Source organism: Serinus canaria, chromosome 12, assembly GCF_022539315.1.
Source record: "Serinus canaria isolate serCan28SL12 chromosome 12, serCan2020, whole genome shotgun sequence".
NCBI lineage: Eukaryota > Metazoa > Chordata > Aves > Passeriformes > Fringillidae > Serinus > Serinus canaria.
The window spans coordinates 4,786,764-4,804,129 of record NC_066326.1 but is presented as its reverse complement, the minus strand read 5'-3'; the positions used below and the strand labels follow the sequence as shown (position 1 = coordinate 4,804,129).

The following is a 17,366-nucleotide window of genomic DNA, read 5'->3' as shown; positions in this document are numbered from 1 at the left end:
ACCCGTATTCCAACTATATCTGGTATCTTCTACCTTAAGTAATATTTTCCTTGCACAGCACTCGTTCACACCCATCCACCCACCCTCCCCCGAATTATTTTTAAGTCTTTTCTCAAAGAGAACCAGAGCACACTGTTAGCGGAAAATTTTATTTTATGCTGACCCGTGCTTTTTACAGTTTATACATACTTTACAACTAGAAACCAAGGGGTTTAATTTCACTGTGATAACAATTTCACCTCTTATTATAGCCCTTAGTAAAATGTAAGCACATAAATTACAACAAACGTGTAGCAGGAAAAAAATAACCCTTCTTTCATGTGAATTTGAGATGGGATTTTGAACATGGGCTCTTGAGCTCCTGAAGAAAGTGAGTACCAGAGTAATCTATCCCTCATCCAAACCCACCCACATCCACAGAGGCCTTTCCATCAGCAATTCAGCTCCCTCTGAACACTACACTGAGTAACCTTTAAATAACATTTCTTCATACTTGCATATCCAGTGAAAATGAGAGCTAAATTAGTTGCTTTCAGAAGGAATGTTCTAAATACATTTAGACAAAAGTGAGTACTAGAATTCTAACCTAATTCCTTTCATTTTGCACGTTACTCTTCTAGGCAATCTCAGTAAGAGCAATGAATTGAGTGTGTTCAAGCAGACATTAATGTTTCTTCAAAACAAGCACAAAGTTAGATCAAAGATGAGCAAACCAGGATATTTTAAAGTCTATGTTACCTTCCAACAGCCACTTTGTTTTCTAAGGCTTTGATGATTAAGACACAGAAGGCCATCTGATTCTCAGGTGATAATAAAGATTGCACTACAAGGGAATATAGAATCCAAAAATAATCAATACAAATACTTACATCTACTTTAGTAAAATTTAAAAATCTTATACCTTTTCTGTTTTTACATCTAAAACAGTTAATGCTGATTGCATGTTAAAATTTCCCTTTTACCTAAGCTTTTGTACACAAGATAGCCCAAGACATTCTCAGAACTGTCAGTCCTTCAGGACTATAAAATAATTTATTTTTCTTTGCTGCATTTGTCTGCCAAGAACATAAAAAAAGGTGAAAACCAGGAAGTTATGGATTCACTGTAGTAGATAAAAGCTGAACAGAATTTGTAATCTTTGACCATCACAAAGAGTTGTTTTCTTCTTAAGAAAAGGCTCAACTAACCCTTATACATCATAATTCTAAATCAGTAAAATTCCAGCAAGTGTTTTAATATGGACTGATTTTTGCTTAGGTTTGATTGGTTTGGGGTTTTCCAGAAACTCAGAGTAACCAACCAGGCTTTAATATGAAGGTAAAGTGTTAAATTCTGAGGCTTTTAGAAGGAAAATCGTACCACCATGGTTTCCAAAACTGAAATGAAGACAAGAGGGTAATTCCCTCCCATCTCCCCATGGAAAAAAAAAAAAAAAAAAAAAAAGGAAGGTAAAAAATTATTTTTATTAAAGCAGTTAGAAATTTCTATGACAGATGGGGAGTTACAAGAAATTTAAGTGTTCTGGCTCTATGCCTTAATGAAATCTTCAGTAACTGCCTGAATCTCAAATCAGACTAGGATTTTCCATGAACATTCTCTTGCTTGAGTAACTTCAGTGAGGAATAAATCCTTAACACCCACAGTAAAATCATATTACCAAGAGGCATTTCTGCAGAAGCAACTCCTCACCCTTCACAACCTTTGTGTGTCAGGCCACCAAATACCCAAGCAGGAAAAGAGTTCCCAAATTACAACATGCACTGGCCTGGGAAAAAAAAAACCTCTCCCAACAGAGGCACTGGTCTGATAAGCAAAGAATTTCAACTGCCCAGTATTTCACACGAGTAGGTTCTGAGATGCAGCAAAATATTTGCTCTCTGGAATGCAGAGAGAAAGACACAGCTCCTTCTCAGCATTCCCAAGGGTCCCATTCAAACATTTCCTCTGACATTACCAAAAATGCAGCTCAGCTCCAAGTCACATGAGTGCTGTTTGACCAATACCTTGCTGAAGGAATGGCATGAGAAATACTCTGCAGCCACTGGAGACTTGCTCTATTATAAAGCCACAGTTCAGTTTTACAATATGTCTAACCCTTGCTACTTATAGAAAAGGAACCATGAGATCTGCAGCAATTTATTTTTAAAAAATCATTTTCCTGCATTCTTCTGAACTGTTCTAGCTACTGTTAAAAATCAGCTACTAAATCTAGAACAGATATTTAACAGCTGAGATTTCTGGTGTTAAAAGCTGAACACATTTATCATTACAAGCAGAGCTGCTGTCTCCAGACTGCTCATGAGAACACAAGCAATATACAGGATGAAGCTGTAATTTGAAGTCTCATCTGAGTCTCACATTCTGCTTTAGAGGACTTAGTGTTAAGTAGTCAGACTAATCTGATTTGTCTAAGAATAATCACCCTGACATGTTCAGATGTTGTAAGCACAAATCTAAGATTTTCCTGTCATAAAAACATCTACTAGGTATGCTTCAGACAGCAAGTCCCTGCTGCTTAGTTATTAAAAATTACCTGATGAGATTTTAGAAAAACTCATATGAACACTTGAGACAGACTTCTAATGTGATTTTCAGAGGTTTACAAAGAATATGAATCAAGAGCTGCTTTAGTACTACTCATGCCTTCCAGTGCTGTCTCACAAGGCAACAACCATAATTTCTGCTGTTTATGTAAAATGGCCCACCATTTAGCAAGAACTTAAATAAAGGGATGACTGAAGAAAAAAAAATTAAATATTGCACAAATAATTTAACTGCAGACAGAACAGGACACTTAAAGCATTGATTCTTCTGTCAACATATGAACTCTATTATATAGTCACATTTTCTATAATACAGGGTTTTTTACAAGACATTTAAATTCAGCATTTACATAAACAGTTATCTTTACAGTCTGTCACCATACAATGCTAACAGTTCCACAAGGAAATTAATTTTGTCTTTGTTTTAAAAGTTCATCTATCTGAGTCTTGTACATGTTTTTCACATCTTCCAGATCCAGTCGGAGCTCCTCAGCCTCCTCTGCCTTCTCCCCATACATCTGGAGAATGGTGTTGTACCTCTGATCCAAATCCTGCAAGGATTTTAACACAGGGTTATCTCACTGCTTGTTATTCTCAGCTTCAAACAAGCTGCTGCTGGGACAGTGCCAGGGGAAATAAGGGCAGCACCACCTCATCAAAGTGTAACCACAGTGAAGCACTCAGTAAACTCTTAAAAAGTACTTTGTGCTTTGAACACAGCTAGATTTATATTCTAGATGCTAAAGGAAGATATTCCAAAGATCATAAAAAGAATTAGTGCTGGCTTCAGAGGACATACTGAAGCACCTTGATGTTCAGTTGCTATAGGCATTAAAAACAGAAAACTGCACTGTTTTACTGCAGGAATGACCAGTTTGGGAAATGTTTCATGAGAAAACTAAACATTCTATATTCATAAATTATTCTAAAACTTTTCAAATATTTCAATTTAAATTCTTAAACATTAGGACCCAATTATTTGCCCTATTTCCTGTACCTCTACTGGACACATGTTCAGCTTCTGCATCAACCTCATAAACCCATGCTATTTATCAAACCCTTCCTCTATTAAAAAATCCAGTTCTAGACAAGTTCCTAAATGACAGAAACAAAAATGGTCTCTCCCTGGTTTAGCACACAGTCTTATGCACAGCACATGTTTCCAAAAACATTGTTTTGAAGTGACTCCCTAACCATGGAGTGGGCATTTTTAGATTCTATTCTATATAAAATAAAATTTAAAAAAACCACCAAAAACCAGGCTCTTCAGTCACTTATGCTTAGAGACAGATTTGAATATATTCCTAAACTGATAGGACTACTCCTAAAGAAATGCAATTATCTACATTTTAAGATGGATTTACACCACAAACGCATTTACCTTTAACTGTGTGCGTAATTTGGGTATTTCCTTCACTTTTTCTTCAAGTTCATCATTTTGATTTGTTAATTTAACCAGCTCTTCTGCCATTATTGATCGAGTTTTCTCCAGGTTTCCAATTTCCAGCTAGGGTAAACACATATAACAAGGAGAAGAAGGAAAGAATTCACTGTATTTATAAAAAATCATATCAAAATAAAGTAATTAAGGCTTATTCTTAACCAGACTGTGAAACAGCACATCTCAGATCCACTCTCACTTTCTCCTCAAATCTCAGTGTCCTGGATATTTTACTTTTCAGACAGACAGGTTTTCTGGATAGGTCCTTGCCAAAACAAAAAAGGAACCAACAAATTCTTCTTGTGCTCATCCCTACACAGCTATGATGGTTCACAGAATTCTTGTAACACACCCAAGCTTTCTGAAAAGATACCTGTAGATGTGAAATCTCTCCCTCTCTTAGTTTTAGCTGTGACTGAAGGTTTTCAATTATACTTGAACCTGATCCCATCCTTATTGCATCATAGAGATTGCTGCCACTGGTAGTTATTGGTCCAAACGAGTGATCATGAGGATCATCCTACAAACAGAAGGTTAGAGAAGCTGAAAATTAGACAAAAAAACATGGCCATTTTGGAATCTTCCCACTCCTAAATCTGGCATAATTTAAAATTTAAAATACACTGTGCTAGGCAAGCATTTCAATGATTAAAGCTTGTTTTCAAAACAAAATCTTGAGGTGAATGGATACAATTTGGGATAGCTCCCTACTGGCAAGTTCTCCTGACACTTCTACAGGTGCCATTTAACACTGACAGCATGAACTGGACTGACAGGGGAGGAGCAGCAGTAGCAGACAGCAGAGCACAGCAGTCAGTGATGCTGCCTAGGGAGCAGGGGTGTGCCCTAAACCAGGAGTGCAAGTAAAAATAAATCAATTGTATATTTTACAGTCACAGACATCCTGTAAGCAGATTTCAGACGTTTCTGGTCAGGATGTTACCTTGTCTAAGGCCGATACACTCTTGAAGAGTCATTTTCTATGTTACTAGAAGTTCTTGAAGAGGAAAGTAAGTGGTCTGTCAAGAAGAAAAAAGCCATTATAGGTGATCTATCCTACCTGTGAGAGGAACGAGGTCTGAAGACCTGCCATGTCCACCCCACTTATGGAACTGGAGCGGGACATTGACGGTGTACTTGATACAGTTTCAACTGTGAATGACTTTCGGTCCTTAAAAACAAACAAAGATATCCAATATCACCAGCTGGAAAAAGAAAAACAGTCACAGCAAGCTAAAAGAGATTCTATAAAGAGCATCCCCTTTTCCACCAACAACCATAGAACTCTATGTGATAGATTTTCTACTTGCCCCATACCTAAAACATATGAAAGTTCAACAGCAAAGAATTTCTGTGCTGTAACACAGCCTATCTTCAAGATCTTGGACCTCTTAGGAAATTAAGACAGAAGCTACAAATTACACCGAAAAAAGATTCTCTTTCAATTAGTCAAGAAAGGCTCAGAGGCATTTTGTATATCCAAATGTATCACAGAAAGAATACCTCACACCCAGAAGAATGTCTTCTAGAATGAATGTTAAGGCCTTTATATTCTCTTTAAATAAAGTGTACAGATTAAATTCCAGGATTTTTCTAATGCTAATAATTTACTGATACCTATTCAAGACTGGCTCCTTTTTCCAGGCAGCATCTACAAGCATGCTAACCTCTGAAGGGGAAAGCACTTCGATTTTAGGACTGGAATCAGTAACAAACAACTGAAATAGTTTTACTGAATACTAACTGCTAATTAGTGGTAATGAATTTAATGACTATTGAGGATTGCTCTGTGACTTGTGACTTCAGCTGGAAAGTATGTGGAACATTACACACAGTCAACAAAACAGGAATTCGGTGGAAGCAAGGCTGGTTGTCTAAGCAAAGGAAACAAGTAGCTGCAGAAGAAAAAGGATCCAAGAGTGCTCAAAGAACACAGAGGATTGAGACAACAATCCGTATTTTACCTTTTATCAGATTAAACAGACTATTACTCAAAATTTATTTCACAACACCTATTTCACTGGAAAGATAGTGCCAGGTATGAAGAGTTTCAGGTATAGATGTCTACTGAAATAAAGACAATATCAGTCAGACTTATAAATGTTAGGTTTTGGCACCTTCTCCTTTGCTGCTTCCTGGACAAGAACCGCCTTCTTTCTCTCCTGTTCAACCTTCATCCTCTCCATTTCTAACTGAGTAGCCAGCAGTGCCTGCAAAGAGAAGTACAAGCTGTTATCTCCTGCTAGCTCAGATTGCAAGCATAACAGAGTTTAAAGCTGAACTAAGCAATACCTTTTCTTTCTTTGCATCTTCCAAGGTTTTTGCATACTCATCTTTGAGCCCTTCTAGTTCAACCTCATACCTCCAGGGAGGAAGGAAAGGGGTAAAGTTAGTAAGTAAGTATTCTCCATTCTAGTCTCTGTAGATTCAGATACTTTAAAAACAAACACAGCTGCAAGGCTACAAAATGTTATCAATGTAACACTTTAAATCTTCAAATTTGTACTTGAAACAAAGTACAAAATATTTTTGTAACATTCTGCCAACACTTTGCACAGTCATATCAACACTCCATTTCACTGCATTAGAAAGAAAGGCTGTTAACAAAAATGAACTCACCTGCTGTTCTCATTTTCCATTTTCTTCAATTTGTTTCTCTCCACTTCCAGCTGAGCCTGAAGACGGGTATTTTCTTGCCTTAAAAGACTATTTTGAGATTCAGAAGAAGACATCTGAATTTTATTAGCAAGAAGTTCCTCTGTAGCAGCCCGTTCTCTCTCAGCAGCTGCTGCTAGAAGAGTTTGAGACTCACCTAATAGTAAGAAGAAAACATGGAATTTAACCTTTTTTGATCAAACATCTAGAATATGAGCCATTTACTTATATATCAAAATTGAATTTGAGATATTTTTATATGCAACTAATATTTCTTTAAAAATACATCTTGTTTTCTTTTGTAAAGGAAATTAAATATTTTCCACACAGAGAGGATCAAAGCAATGCAGAACGAACAGATTTCAGACTCTTTCTACAACTACAGATTGTTTCCAGAAAGGAAATAATTTCTTTGGGTCCACCTTTGGGCTTTTAATGTATTTTTCATTTAAAACAACAGATTACTACTGTATCAAATAATATACGTATCATCACTTATGCAGGTAAGTGATATGTATCATCATAGCATATATGTACATATATTGATAATATAATACAAGATAATATCATCATAATATGATGATACAATATGTGTATCATCACCTAGTCAGGTAAGTGATTCCAAACTTTACAATTTGGAAATGTCAGCATCAGGCTCCATACTGGAATACTTTCAGTGTCTCAATGCCCTTAGGTGCTGTAAGGACATGTACACCTTACACTCTTGTGTTACAGACTGTTTTACAGAGAACCAGTGGATTACCTGCCCAAGAACCTTGGCATAACCCGCCCAGACCATTTCCTTACAGGAAAGCATTTGGTGCTCCTCTCTGGCAAGTGTTAATTTGGCCCTTTACATTTACCTTCCCACATCTCACATCTTCACCCAGAGCCTGCCAGCTCAGCAGAAGCTAAACCATCTTACCCAGCCTGTCAGAAAGGTTCTTCTCCAGTTTCTCCCAAGCAGAAGTCTGGGCTCCCAGCGTGGCCTGCAGGTTCTCTATCTGCCTCAGGAGGGGCCGTGTAGCAGAGGTTACACTTTGGCTCAGCTCTTGGTTCCTGCTCTCTGCTTCTTGGAGTCTCTGAAATCACAAATTAAATATAATTTAAATTATATGATGGGTTGAAATATTCGTACAGAGTTCATCTAAATACATAGCAGCTGCTTTACATTCTAAGATTACTGCTTTACAATCCAATGTTCATGTGGCTCAAACTCAAAGTAAAGTGTGAAAGAGAGAAGTTAAACATTCTTAGATACATAATAGAGCAAGGGCCCAGAAATTCCAGAGTTCTGGGCATCATTTGAAACATTTTGACAACAATCTATATTCTGGCCCTTAAGAGCAATAAAAATATTCTTAAGCAGCAGATAAAGTTATTCAGAAGTGCATTTGCCAGCAATTTTACACAACTATCACAAAATCAATGTTTGTATTTTGGCTCATATTAAAAAAGGACAGCATTCTATTTAAGAGGCATCATAAAAAACTAAGACATTTTTTCCACTATGTCATTTAAAAAACCATTTCCATTAATATTTTTATTGCTCCTCCATAAAGGACAACCACTGGAGATGACAAGGAAAATAAAGCCTCTCTTTCAGGCTGTTCATGTAGCATTTTAATTTTTTTTTTCATGGTAGCATTTTATTTTTGGGTTTTTAGAAGTCCTCCTTGCAGATGCAAGTGGGCATCATCTGTTTGTTACAGTACCTGTTGTAGTTCACCAATTTCCTGCCGTAAATAATCTTCTTTTCTTGCTGCCTGCTGCTCTGCACGTTGCAGTGCCAGCCTCAGGTCTGCCACCTAAATAAACAAGAAATTGTTACTAAACTCTTGCCAAAAGTTCTATCATCACCTCTTCCTTGCCACAGTCCCACACCATTTTCAAACAGTGATATGTTTGTTTACAAGTAAAAGCTTCATTTTTGCAGGTACACAAATAGTTACATTGATTTATTTAACACTAAAAATTCTTACAGGTAAGAGTACCACAAACTTAACATAGAGTCAGTCAAAGTAATTTCATCTAGATAAGTAAAATTGTAAGTACTTTTAAATAAAATTAGTATTTTAAAGGTTAGCACAATTACTTCTTAACATGGAACAAGTTCCACAGTGAAGAAATCCTGTGGGTATTTGCTAAGTACACAAAAACGAGTTCCACCTGGTCCATTACATCAGGTGTACACAGCAGCTCAGTGCAGTCCCTTGCTGAATTAAGGAGTTTATTAGTGCATTTCAGACCCACCTGAATTGCCAAAGCTTCCTGCTGCTGCCGAGCCTCCTCCTGGGCCTTTTCCAGGGCTAACCCAAGCTCTTCCTTTGCCTTCATCTCCCGACTCAGGGCTGCTTCCTGAGCCTCACTGTCCTTTGTAGCATTAGCTTTATGAAGATCTGCAAGTTCCCTGGGGAGAAAGAACCAAGCAAAGAAATAAACAAACTCAAGTTTGTTTATTTAAATGCCAACAGCAACTAGGAAATTAACTTTGCTACATTTCAATATTTCACAAGCATTGCACAAGAGCGAGCCACAATCTGAAGGTGTGATTGCTTTGCTTACTTGTAGGCACTGTCAAGTGCTGCCTGCACACTCCTGTTCCTTTCTTCAAGTTCCTCCACTTCTGCCTGAAGTTTAGTAAGGTCTTTTTCTTGTCTCTCCACTACACTGTTCAGTTGTTTAATGCTGTCTCGATGCTGCTTCTCAAGGTCTTCCTTGCCATCAAGCACCTGTCAGTGCAGACAAGAAACATGAAACAAACCCCAGGACATGGGGCAGACAGCACTGCTTGAGGACAGTGACAACAGAGGCAACCAATTTGGGATAAAGTGGCTAAACCCATCTAATACTTGGCAGAAAGAGAAAAGTTTTGCTTCCCTGCCTTGCCCACAGGAGGGAGCTGCTCTTCACCACAGCTTCACACAACTGCACATCCTGGGTCTGAAATTCGTCAGGTCTTGACTCAATCACTAACTGTCCAAATTTTGGTGGTACAGGTTTCCCAGCTCACATGGTAACAGCAGTGCAAGTGCAAACAAGCAGCTCAGAAGATCCCTCACTGCAGTTTTACAAGGAGTACACACATAAATCACAACTCAGTGCTCCAATAATATGAGATGGTGAGACCATGGCACAGGCTGCCCAGAGAAACTGTGACTACCCCATCCCTGGCAGTGTCCAAGGCCAGGCTGGATGGGGCTTGGAGCAGCCTGAGATAGTGGAAGGTGTCCCTGCCCATGGCAGGGGATGGAACTGGATGGGCTTTAGGGTCCTTTCCAACACAAACCACTCTGGGATTCTATGAAATGGAGAAGTCTCCAGAAAATAAAAAAAAATGCAATTTATCAAGAACCCTCCCAAAAGGCAATTTTGCAGTAATATAAAAATTAAAAAAAAAAAAAAAACACAACAAAAAACCTCAACAAATATCCCACCTGCTTTAAATGCTGCAACTCCTCTTCCAATTCCTTAATCTTTTTGTTCTGTTTTGTGTTAATATTTTCTCTCTCTTTCTCTTTGGCTCTTAATTTCTTAATAATGTTGGAATTCTGTAGCTGCTGTTTGGAAAGCTTTTCTCCTGTGAAGAAATTGAACATGAAGCCAGTGCTTATTGGTGATATTCTATGGATTCTCTCTACTCACACCAGCCTTGCTCTTTAGTCCCATGAAAATGATACTCCAGGAAATATGGAAGTATTTATTCTTACAATTTTTCATGCAAGTTCTTAAGTTTAAATCTTTCTTATCCTCAGATGCCCTTGCTACACTGAGCTACAGTGAGAGAGGATAGGATGTAAAAGGCTTTGAAAATAAAGCAAGTGAGCTCATCATGTTAGGAAAAAAAAAATCTTCTCATTTAGAATCTATATTTTAATTCCAAAATTTAAAGTATTAAAGGAGACACTGTAGAAATGCCATGAACAATGCCCTCATTAGATTCCTTCTGAATGGAAGGTGGAATGCTGTTCTGCACAAGCTGGTTTTATCTCTCAGCACCTTCTAATCAGGAATCACCTCTCCAGCCACCTGTACCTGCCTGACCTCCCCGTCACACTTTGCTACTCACTAAATGCCTAAAACATTCAGAAACATCCAACATGCTTCAAATGCAGCACTTTTTCCCCACACAAAGAAGGCTTGTGTGCAAGGCCACTACATTTCAAGCTATAAACACACTTTTACTACCAAAAAATAGTTAATTCTCACCTTCCTCCATTAATCCTTTGATTTGCTCTTCTTTTTCCTTCAATAATTCAGCAGTTTCATTTGTATTAAGTCTAGTAGCCAATTCCTCTTTAACAGTCTTTACTTCCTAAATAATAGGATAAAATACTTAGGACTGTTTATTAAAATACATGGAGGGAAAAACACAGAGTGAGTTACACTGATCACCTTTTTCTTCTGCCCTTCCTCTCACAAGACTTTGCTTGGAAAACAATTTAGGTTGGAAAGGAACTCTGAAGATTATCTGATCAAAACAGATTGCTCAGAGCCTTATTGCATCAAGTTTTAAAAACCTCCAAGGATTGAAACTCTGTAAATCCTCTGTACAATTTGTTCTAACCACCCCATCCATTAAATTTTCTTGAAACTCTGCAATAGAGAAAACCCAACCTGTCCTATTCACATGTAGCTACTCAATAATTTTTATAATCCAACTCACTGTTGTGTCAACACAGTGACAAACAGCTGAAAAATATTTGTTTTCCAGTCAGTTTTGAGTTTCCTTTCTGCATTAAGCTAGAGGAATGAAATGCTGTGACACCAGGTCAAGAACATTTAAACCCCATAAACTTTACCGCTGTAGATTTCTTTGCTTGTTCCAAATCAATCTGCCATCAGCCCTTAATTTTCCTCCCAGCTAATCCTCTAAAGAAGCCATTCCCATTCTTCACCCCTTCCTCACATCCCCAGGCCATTCTCCCTCACCAATGCAAATGCATATCTGGTACAAGGTGAATGAGAGCAAACATTAAATCTCTTTTTTTCCCAATTAAATGAGTTCCCCAAGCTGGTTCACAGCATGGATGCAAGGACACATATCTGAACACCAAGAAGACTGGATGGCTGGAAACAGTTCACAGGTTTAATATTTTTGCTGGGTTAATATTAATTGTTTTTCCTCAAGAAATTCAATTGTGTCATAAACTAATAAATATTAATTTCATAAAAAAAGCCAAATCACCTTTTTAGCTGCATCTCTCTCTTTGCAGGCTAGCTGGAGCTTCTTCTCAGCATCTGCAATTCGCTGAGCAAACTCCTCTTTAAGAGATGAAAGGCTGCTGCTCTCTTCTTTCATTCTAAACATTTCACTGCATTTAAAATGAACATTTTAGAACAGTTGCATGGGTATGTGACACTCCAAACAGTTTGCAACAAGCTACCTTAAATGCTTTTAAGAAGTATTTTACTTGCATTACACATGATAAGCTAAAGTCAAAAAACCTCACATCTGTATCAGAAGTCCTAATGTAAGATCTTTATCAATTCAGTAGCTTACCCATGAAAACAACTAAGTGCTTGATTTATCTTAAATGTTTAGCTCCTTGAAAAAGTCCTTTTTAGTTAACCATAAGCTGTATCATATAAAGGGTAAAAAATTTAATCTATTTTTTAAGTTAGTATCAATTTAGTCATTAAACGACAGCATCATATATATGTAAATTTTATAACCAATATTTGATCAATTAACTGTTAAATACAACTTTACACTTTTCCCCCTTTTAACTTTAACCAAATTAAATAATAATTTCAGGTTTCTCCCTATGACCAGCCCTTCTTTCATACCTTCACTGCCTACATTTTAGTCAACAAAGTTGACTATTTACTTAGTAAATCAGGTTCCTCCCTCTGTATCAGGAAAGTCAGTCTCTCTTAATAGCTGAATCTAGTCTTATAACAAAGATCTTTATTAGTAACCAAGACTGATTCTCCACATTTGTCATTCTTACTCCAAATTTGTCATTTTTCACATTTGTCTGCTTGCTTACTGAAAACTCTTTCCCCTGCCCCCTCTCAAGAGATTTTGGCTCCAAAAAATAACATGACTTTAAAAAAATCCCACCACAGCACATGCCATCACTATTGCCACCTTTCACAAACAGTGCACATCCCCTGTAACCTTTGTTCCAGTCACAAAGCTCCTTGTTTGATCTAAGATTTTATTACAGCAAAGTCACATTTACAGCACTGAGTGTATTTTCATACTTACTCTTTGAGGTTATCATAAGCTTCTTCCAAGCGAGCCCTTTCTTTACTAGTGCTTAACAACTGTATTTCCCTCTTCTCCAGCTTCTCAGTTAATGAATCAATCATCTGGACAAGGTTTTATAGATAAAGATCAGATGAATGGGACAATTAAAAGACAAGAGGGGCAGGCTTTCCATTTCCCCCACCCCATTCCCTCACAAGACTATTTAAAATTGAACTGGTCAATGTTTCAGGAATTTGGGGCAGAAGTCAGTGAGGATTATCACGTTTCTGACACACACCTGAACATAAAGACAACTGCTTTCTACAGGTGTAGAAATCCTACTAAATCAGCACATGTAGCTCAAGTAAGTTCCTCAACAAAATCATCAACTGTGATATGGTTTAATTATACATGAAGTTTTTAACTAGAGCTGCTGGTCTATAAAACTATAGTTTACATTAAGCATTAAGGCTCTCAATGTTCTTTACAGAATAATTTCTATAGGAACGTCTCGTCTGTGAAACATTAGCACAAAGCAGCAGAAGAGCCTCAGATGAAGGAGGGAAACTTTCACTCAGGGTCAAAAGCTCCTGGCTCACGTCCTCAAAATAATTTCTTAATACCAAGTTTTGGAAAGTTGAACATAGATAACAAAAATACAAGAAAATATACAAAAGTAAACTCCAAAGAACTAAAATAACACATTTGACTTATTAGGCTTCCTGTTTGTCACCCTTACTCACAATTCACAACAATGACAACCAGGTGGGTCAGGTGAAACCCACAACTATCTGATCAGAAATTTTACCAGTACTATTCCACTGCAGGGTATCAGGGACAGTTTTCTACAGGGTCAGATAGTTCAGCTTCAATTAATTCATTCAAATAAGGTGATATAAAGCAATACAGGACAATGTAAGGAAATGTCAGGAGTCTCATTTGCAATTAAAGGTGTGTTTTTAATACATGTTTCATTTACCTTTTTAAGCTCTTGCTTTTCAGTGTCCTCTTCTACCAATTGTTCCCCAGCATCCTGCTGGGGCTCGGCCTCCTCCTTCACAACCTGTCCTTCAACAGTTTGCACAGCAGCAACCAAAACAACATCTGGCTGCTCAGAATTAACAGGGGTTGCACTTCTCCCACTCTCTTCCATCTCAGCTTCCTCAGCATGTAGCACAGGAGCATCATTCAAGTTTTCAGATTTATTTTTCAGGGCATCAACCATTTCTGTCTTTGGCACGGAAGGACTGACAGCAACAGACGCTGAAGCAGAAGCCCTGCCTGATAACTCATCGTCTGAATTTATTTCACTGACACTCCTGCTATCCAAGGACTGCACACTGAATGAATCAATTCTTTCAAAAGCATCCGAGGAGCCACAGCTCTCAGTCATTTTCTGGAAGTCATCTAAGCGATTATAATCCGCACAGGCAGACGTGGACAAGAGCTGGAACGACGTCTGCATGAGGTGAAGGCTGGATTTGGAATCTGCAGCTTCTTGTCTGGAACTTACTGAGCTCTCACTTATCACACTTTCGTGGTCCAGAACTTCAATATCACTGGTTGTGGAAGTGCCTGAGGAGAAGGTGCTGATGGGAGGTGATGGGGTATTGCTTTGTCTGTCCTCAGTCTTTCTCTCCTTCCCTTCCAAACCCAGGTCTTTTGTGCCCGCTCCAAGGGGCTGAGAAGTGCCCTCGGGTGCACCTGCTGCTCCATCCCCTCCCACACTGGATTTTTCAGTAGGAGAATTTTCAGGTTCTTCAAAATTTAGAGCAGACACCTTTTTGTCAGTAACTTCATTTGTGCTTGCTTCATGCTGCGCATCAGATTTAAGCCCAGCACTCTCATCTAATTGCTCCTTGGGAGTATCAAGGCTTTTCAAGTCCAGGACAGCTCCGGAGGAATCCTTGACCTCTGCCTCTGCTGTCACTGGCCCTGCCAGCTGACTGGAGTGTTGAGACTCCTTTAAAGTGCTTTTCACCTCCTCTTTGGGTCGCTGTGATTTGGCTGGAGGTTTGGACACCACTGGGTTTTTCTGTATACTCTGAACATCTGTTGGGGAGAGAAAGGCACTGAAGAAGTTTTCAGATTCATCCACTACCGTCCTCCTCACGGGCTTTGTGATGGCTGTGGGAGATACTGGCTGATTCTGGGGTTCTGTAGTTGAGTTCAAGCCCCAGGAAGATGTGTCCCATCCTCCACTTATGAGAGAATTTGTTCCTAAAAAAAAAAGGAAAAAAGGGAGATAGGCAAAAATCCCACTTTGAAGGCTACAAACAAAAGCAAATGTGGCCTCCTGCTTCCCTACAGTGAAAGGAGTCCAAGCAAAACAACATGAAAAGCTGTAGTTAGGAGAATTATACTGATTAAAAAAGGAGGAAAAAATTACAAGGTCTTAAAAGTTATCTCCAAGTAGCACATAAACACTTCACACACCATTACAGAAAACAAAGGGGAAAAGCTTTAAGTATTTGCAGCATTTACAGTGCAAGAAGGATTCCTGCCTTCAGTTTCTGACAAGACCTCATTTTTCCTCATACACCAAGCATCAGCATGGAGCTGACAATAACAATCAGCAGCAGCCCAGCTGAGAATTTTCTTCTTCTGTAGAGAAATACTGAATTGTTCAGTTCTAAAGCTGCCCTAAAACAACATCAACAATTCGAATTATTGAATTTCTTGAAGGTTTTCCAGGACTTGTCAACAGCAAGAACAAGAATTTCAGCATCAAATTTCAGAAGCATCTGAAGTAAGAAAGAGAAATCAAAAAGCAGTGTCCAATTTTGTACCTACAAACATAATCTGGACAACTTAACTCTTTCAGGCTACTTAAAAACAAACTCACTCTATACAGCAGGATCTATTAAAAATGCTGAGTGACAATATTTAAAGCTGCCTTCTACTTTCAGAACAGTTGATAGGTGTTGGCCTCAAATCTCAAATCCAGATAATTACTGTTTACATTGCCCAAAATACTACAAACATGTGATTTATTACTACAAGCATCTGACTTATTGCTACCTTGTCCATGATTCAACAGTTTCAGAAAAAGCTCTGAGTTAACTGTAACATTGAGAACATATTTTGACATCTCTTAAAAACAAGAAGGCTTTCCCTGAAAACCAGATGCAGGCTGATCTTTGCTGGTCTTCCTATGAATTACAGAACTACCATAAATACTAAGGTACAAATAAAATTTTAAAAATTTGGACAAGTCTAAAGCTTTGAGAAATTAAGCATGACAGAGATTTCTATAAACAATTTCTGCATTTTAAGATGACATCAGACTACTTACATGACTGCCAAGCCCTCCAAGGGACAAACACATCCCAAACTGACCTTTGCTGAGCAACCAACCCAGAAAACATTTTCAGTCACTACAGCTTTCAGTTTTCAGAAATCTCACTCTGCTGTGGCTTCACCTGGAAATAAACTCCTCCTCCTCCAAATACACATAGTTTTTCTAGATATAGTTGTAGCAATGACACTGATTCCAGATGACTTTGTTTTCATGATGATGATGATGATGATTATTATTATTATTATTATCTTTAAGATGTTATTCTGGGGGCAGTTTCTAATAAGAGGGATCCTTTTTGCTCTCTCCCTTCCAAACAGCAGCTTAGGGCTGACCATTCCTTCAGGCTCTCCATTACCATGCGCACAGGGGAGACACTTCCTCATAGCCATGACAACTTTTCCACCCGCACAATCCTTTCGACAGGTGTTGGGCGATTATGAACTGGAAGCACGAAAAGTGGAAATTTCATTTGGTTCACAAGGACCAGACTTTCAGCTTCTACTATGCCCTCCCTGTTGCAAAGAGCGAATCCATGCAAGCCTCTGAAAAGAGCATGATTTCCCCTTTTATATTACTGAGCAGTTTTACCAATTCTTAGCCCCTCAGAAAACAAAAATATAAATAAATAACGCCTCGAGAAGCAGGGATATGAAGCTCAGTGCTGTCCATGCGATAAAAGCAGGACACTGGTGACACCAGCCAAGCTCTGAACTGAGCTTGCCCCGGCTTCGGATCGGTGCCCCCCGGCACGGGAGGGGGCGGAATGTGGAATATTAAACCAGAGGGGGCTCTGAATTATAAAACCCGGGGCGGCTTTGGGCGGGGGGCGGTTAAACCTCCCCAGGGTAAGGAGGAGACAGCGGAGGAGGCGGGCGAGGCTCGGGGCCGCGAGGCTCAGCACGGCGGCCGGGCCGAGCCCTTACCGTCACCGTAGTCGGGGATGACGGAGTCGGGCCAGGGGGTCTCCTCGGCCTGGATGTCCAGCACCCGGTCGATGGACTTCTGCGCCTGCGAAAGCGCCTGCTTGGCGAAGCTGGACAGCTGCGAGGCGTTGAACCAGCTCATCCTCGGCGGCTCCGCAGCGCCCGTTCCCCGCGGCTGCCCCGGCTGCCGGCGGGGCCGGCGGGCTGGGCCGGGCGCGGCACGGAGGGAGCGGAGCGGAGCGGAGCGAGGGCCCCGCGCAGGCGCTGCCGGATCCACGTCGCACCCGGGCCCGGCGCAGCCGCGTCC

General features: G+C 39.3%; 1 protein-coding gene across 1 annotated transcript; it reads right to left on the bottom strand.

The window, feature by feature from the left end:
- Positions 1-135: 135 nt before the first annotated feature.
- Positions 136-17,296, bottom strand: TMF1 (TATA element modulatory factor 1). The gene is made up of 17 exons (XM_009091166.4): positions 17,060-17,296; positions 13,815-15,055; positions 12,854-12,957; positions 11,828-11,954; positions 10,849-10,954; positions 10,077-10,219; positions 9,205-9,371; positions 8,893-9,049; positions 8,355-8,447; positions 7,565-7,721; positions 6,604-6,796; positions 6,277-6,346; positions 6,102-6,194; positions 5,045-5,155; positions 4,358-4,504; positions 3,925-4,050; positions 136-3,094 (listed from the first exon to the last, which is right to left on the bottom strand). The coding sequence occupies exons 1-17, from the start codon at positions 17,199-17,201 to the stop codon at positions 2,951-2,953; spliced, it is 3,321 nt and encodes a 1,106-aa protein (XP_009089414.3). The 5' UTR covers positions 17,202-17,296; the 3' UTR covers positions 136-2,950.
- Positions 17,297-17,366: the final 70 nt, after the last annotated feature.

Excerpts from the sequence above, each read along its gene's own strand:
- TMF1 (XM_009091166.4), bottom strand. The coding sequence starts at position 17,201 with ATGAGCTGGTTCAACGCCTCGCAGCTGTCCAGCTTCGCCAAGCAGGCG. Across the intron at positions 9,372-10,076 it reads AGTTGCAGCATTTAAAGCAG|GTGCTTGATGGCAAGGAAGA; the intron begins GTGGGATATTTG and ends CTGCACTGACAG. Across the intron at positions 6,797-7,564 it reads GAACCTTTCTGACAGGCTGG|GTGAGTCTCAAACTCTTCTA; the intron begins GTAAGATGGTTT and ends TCTTACTATTAG.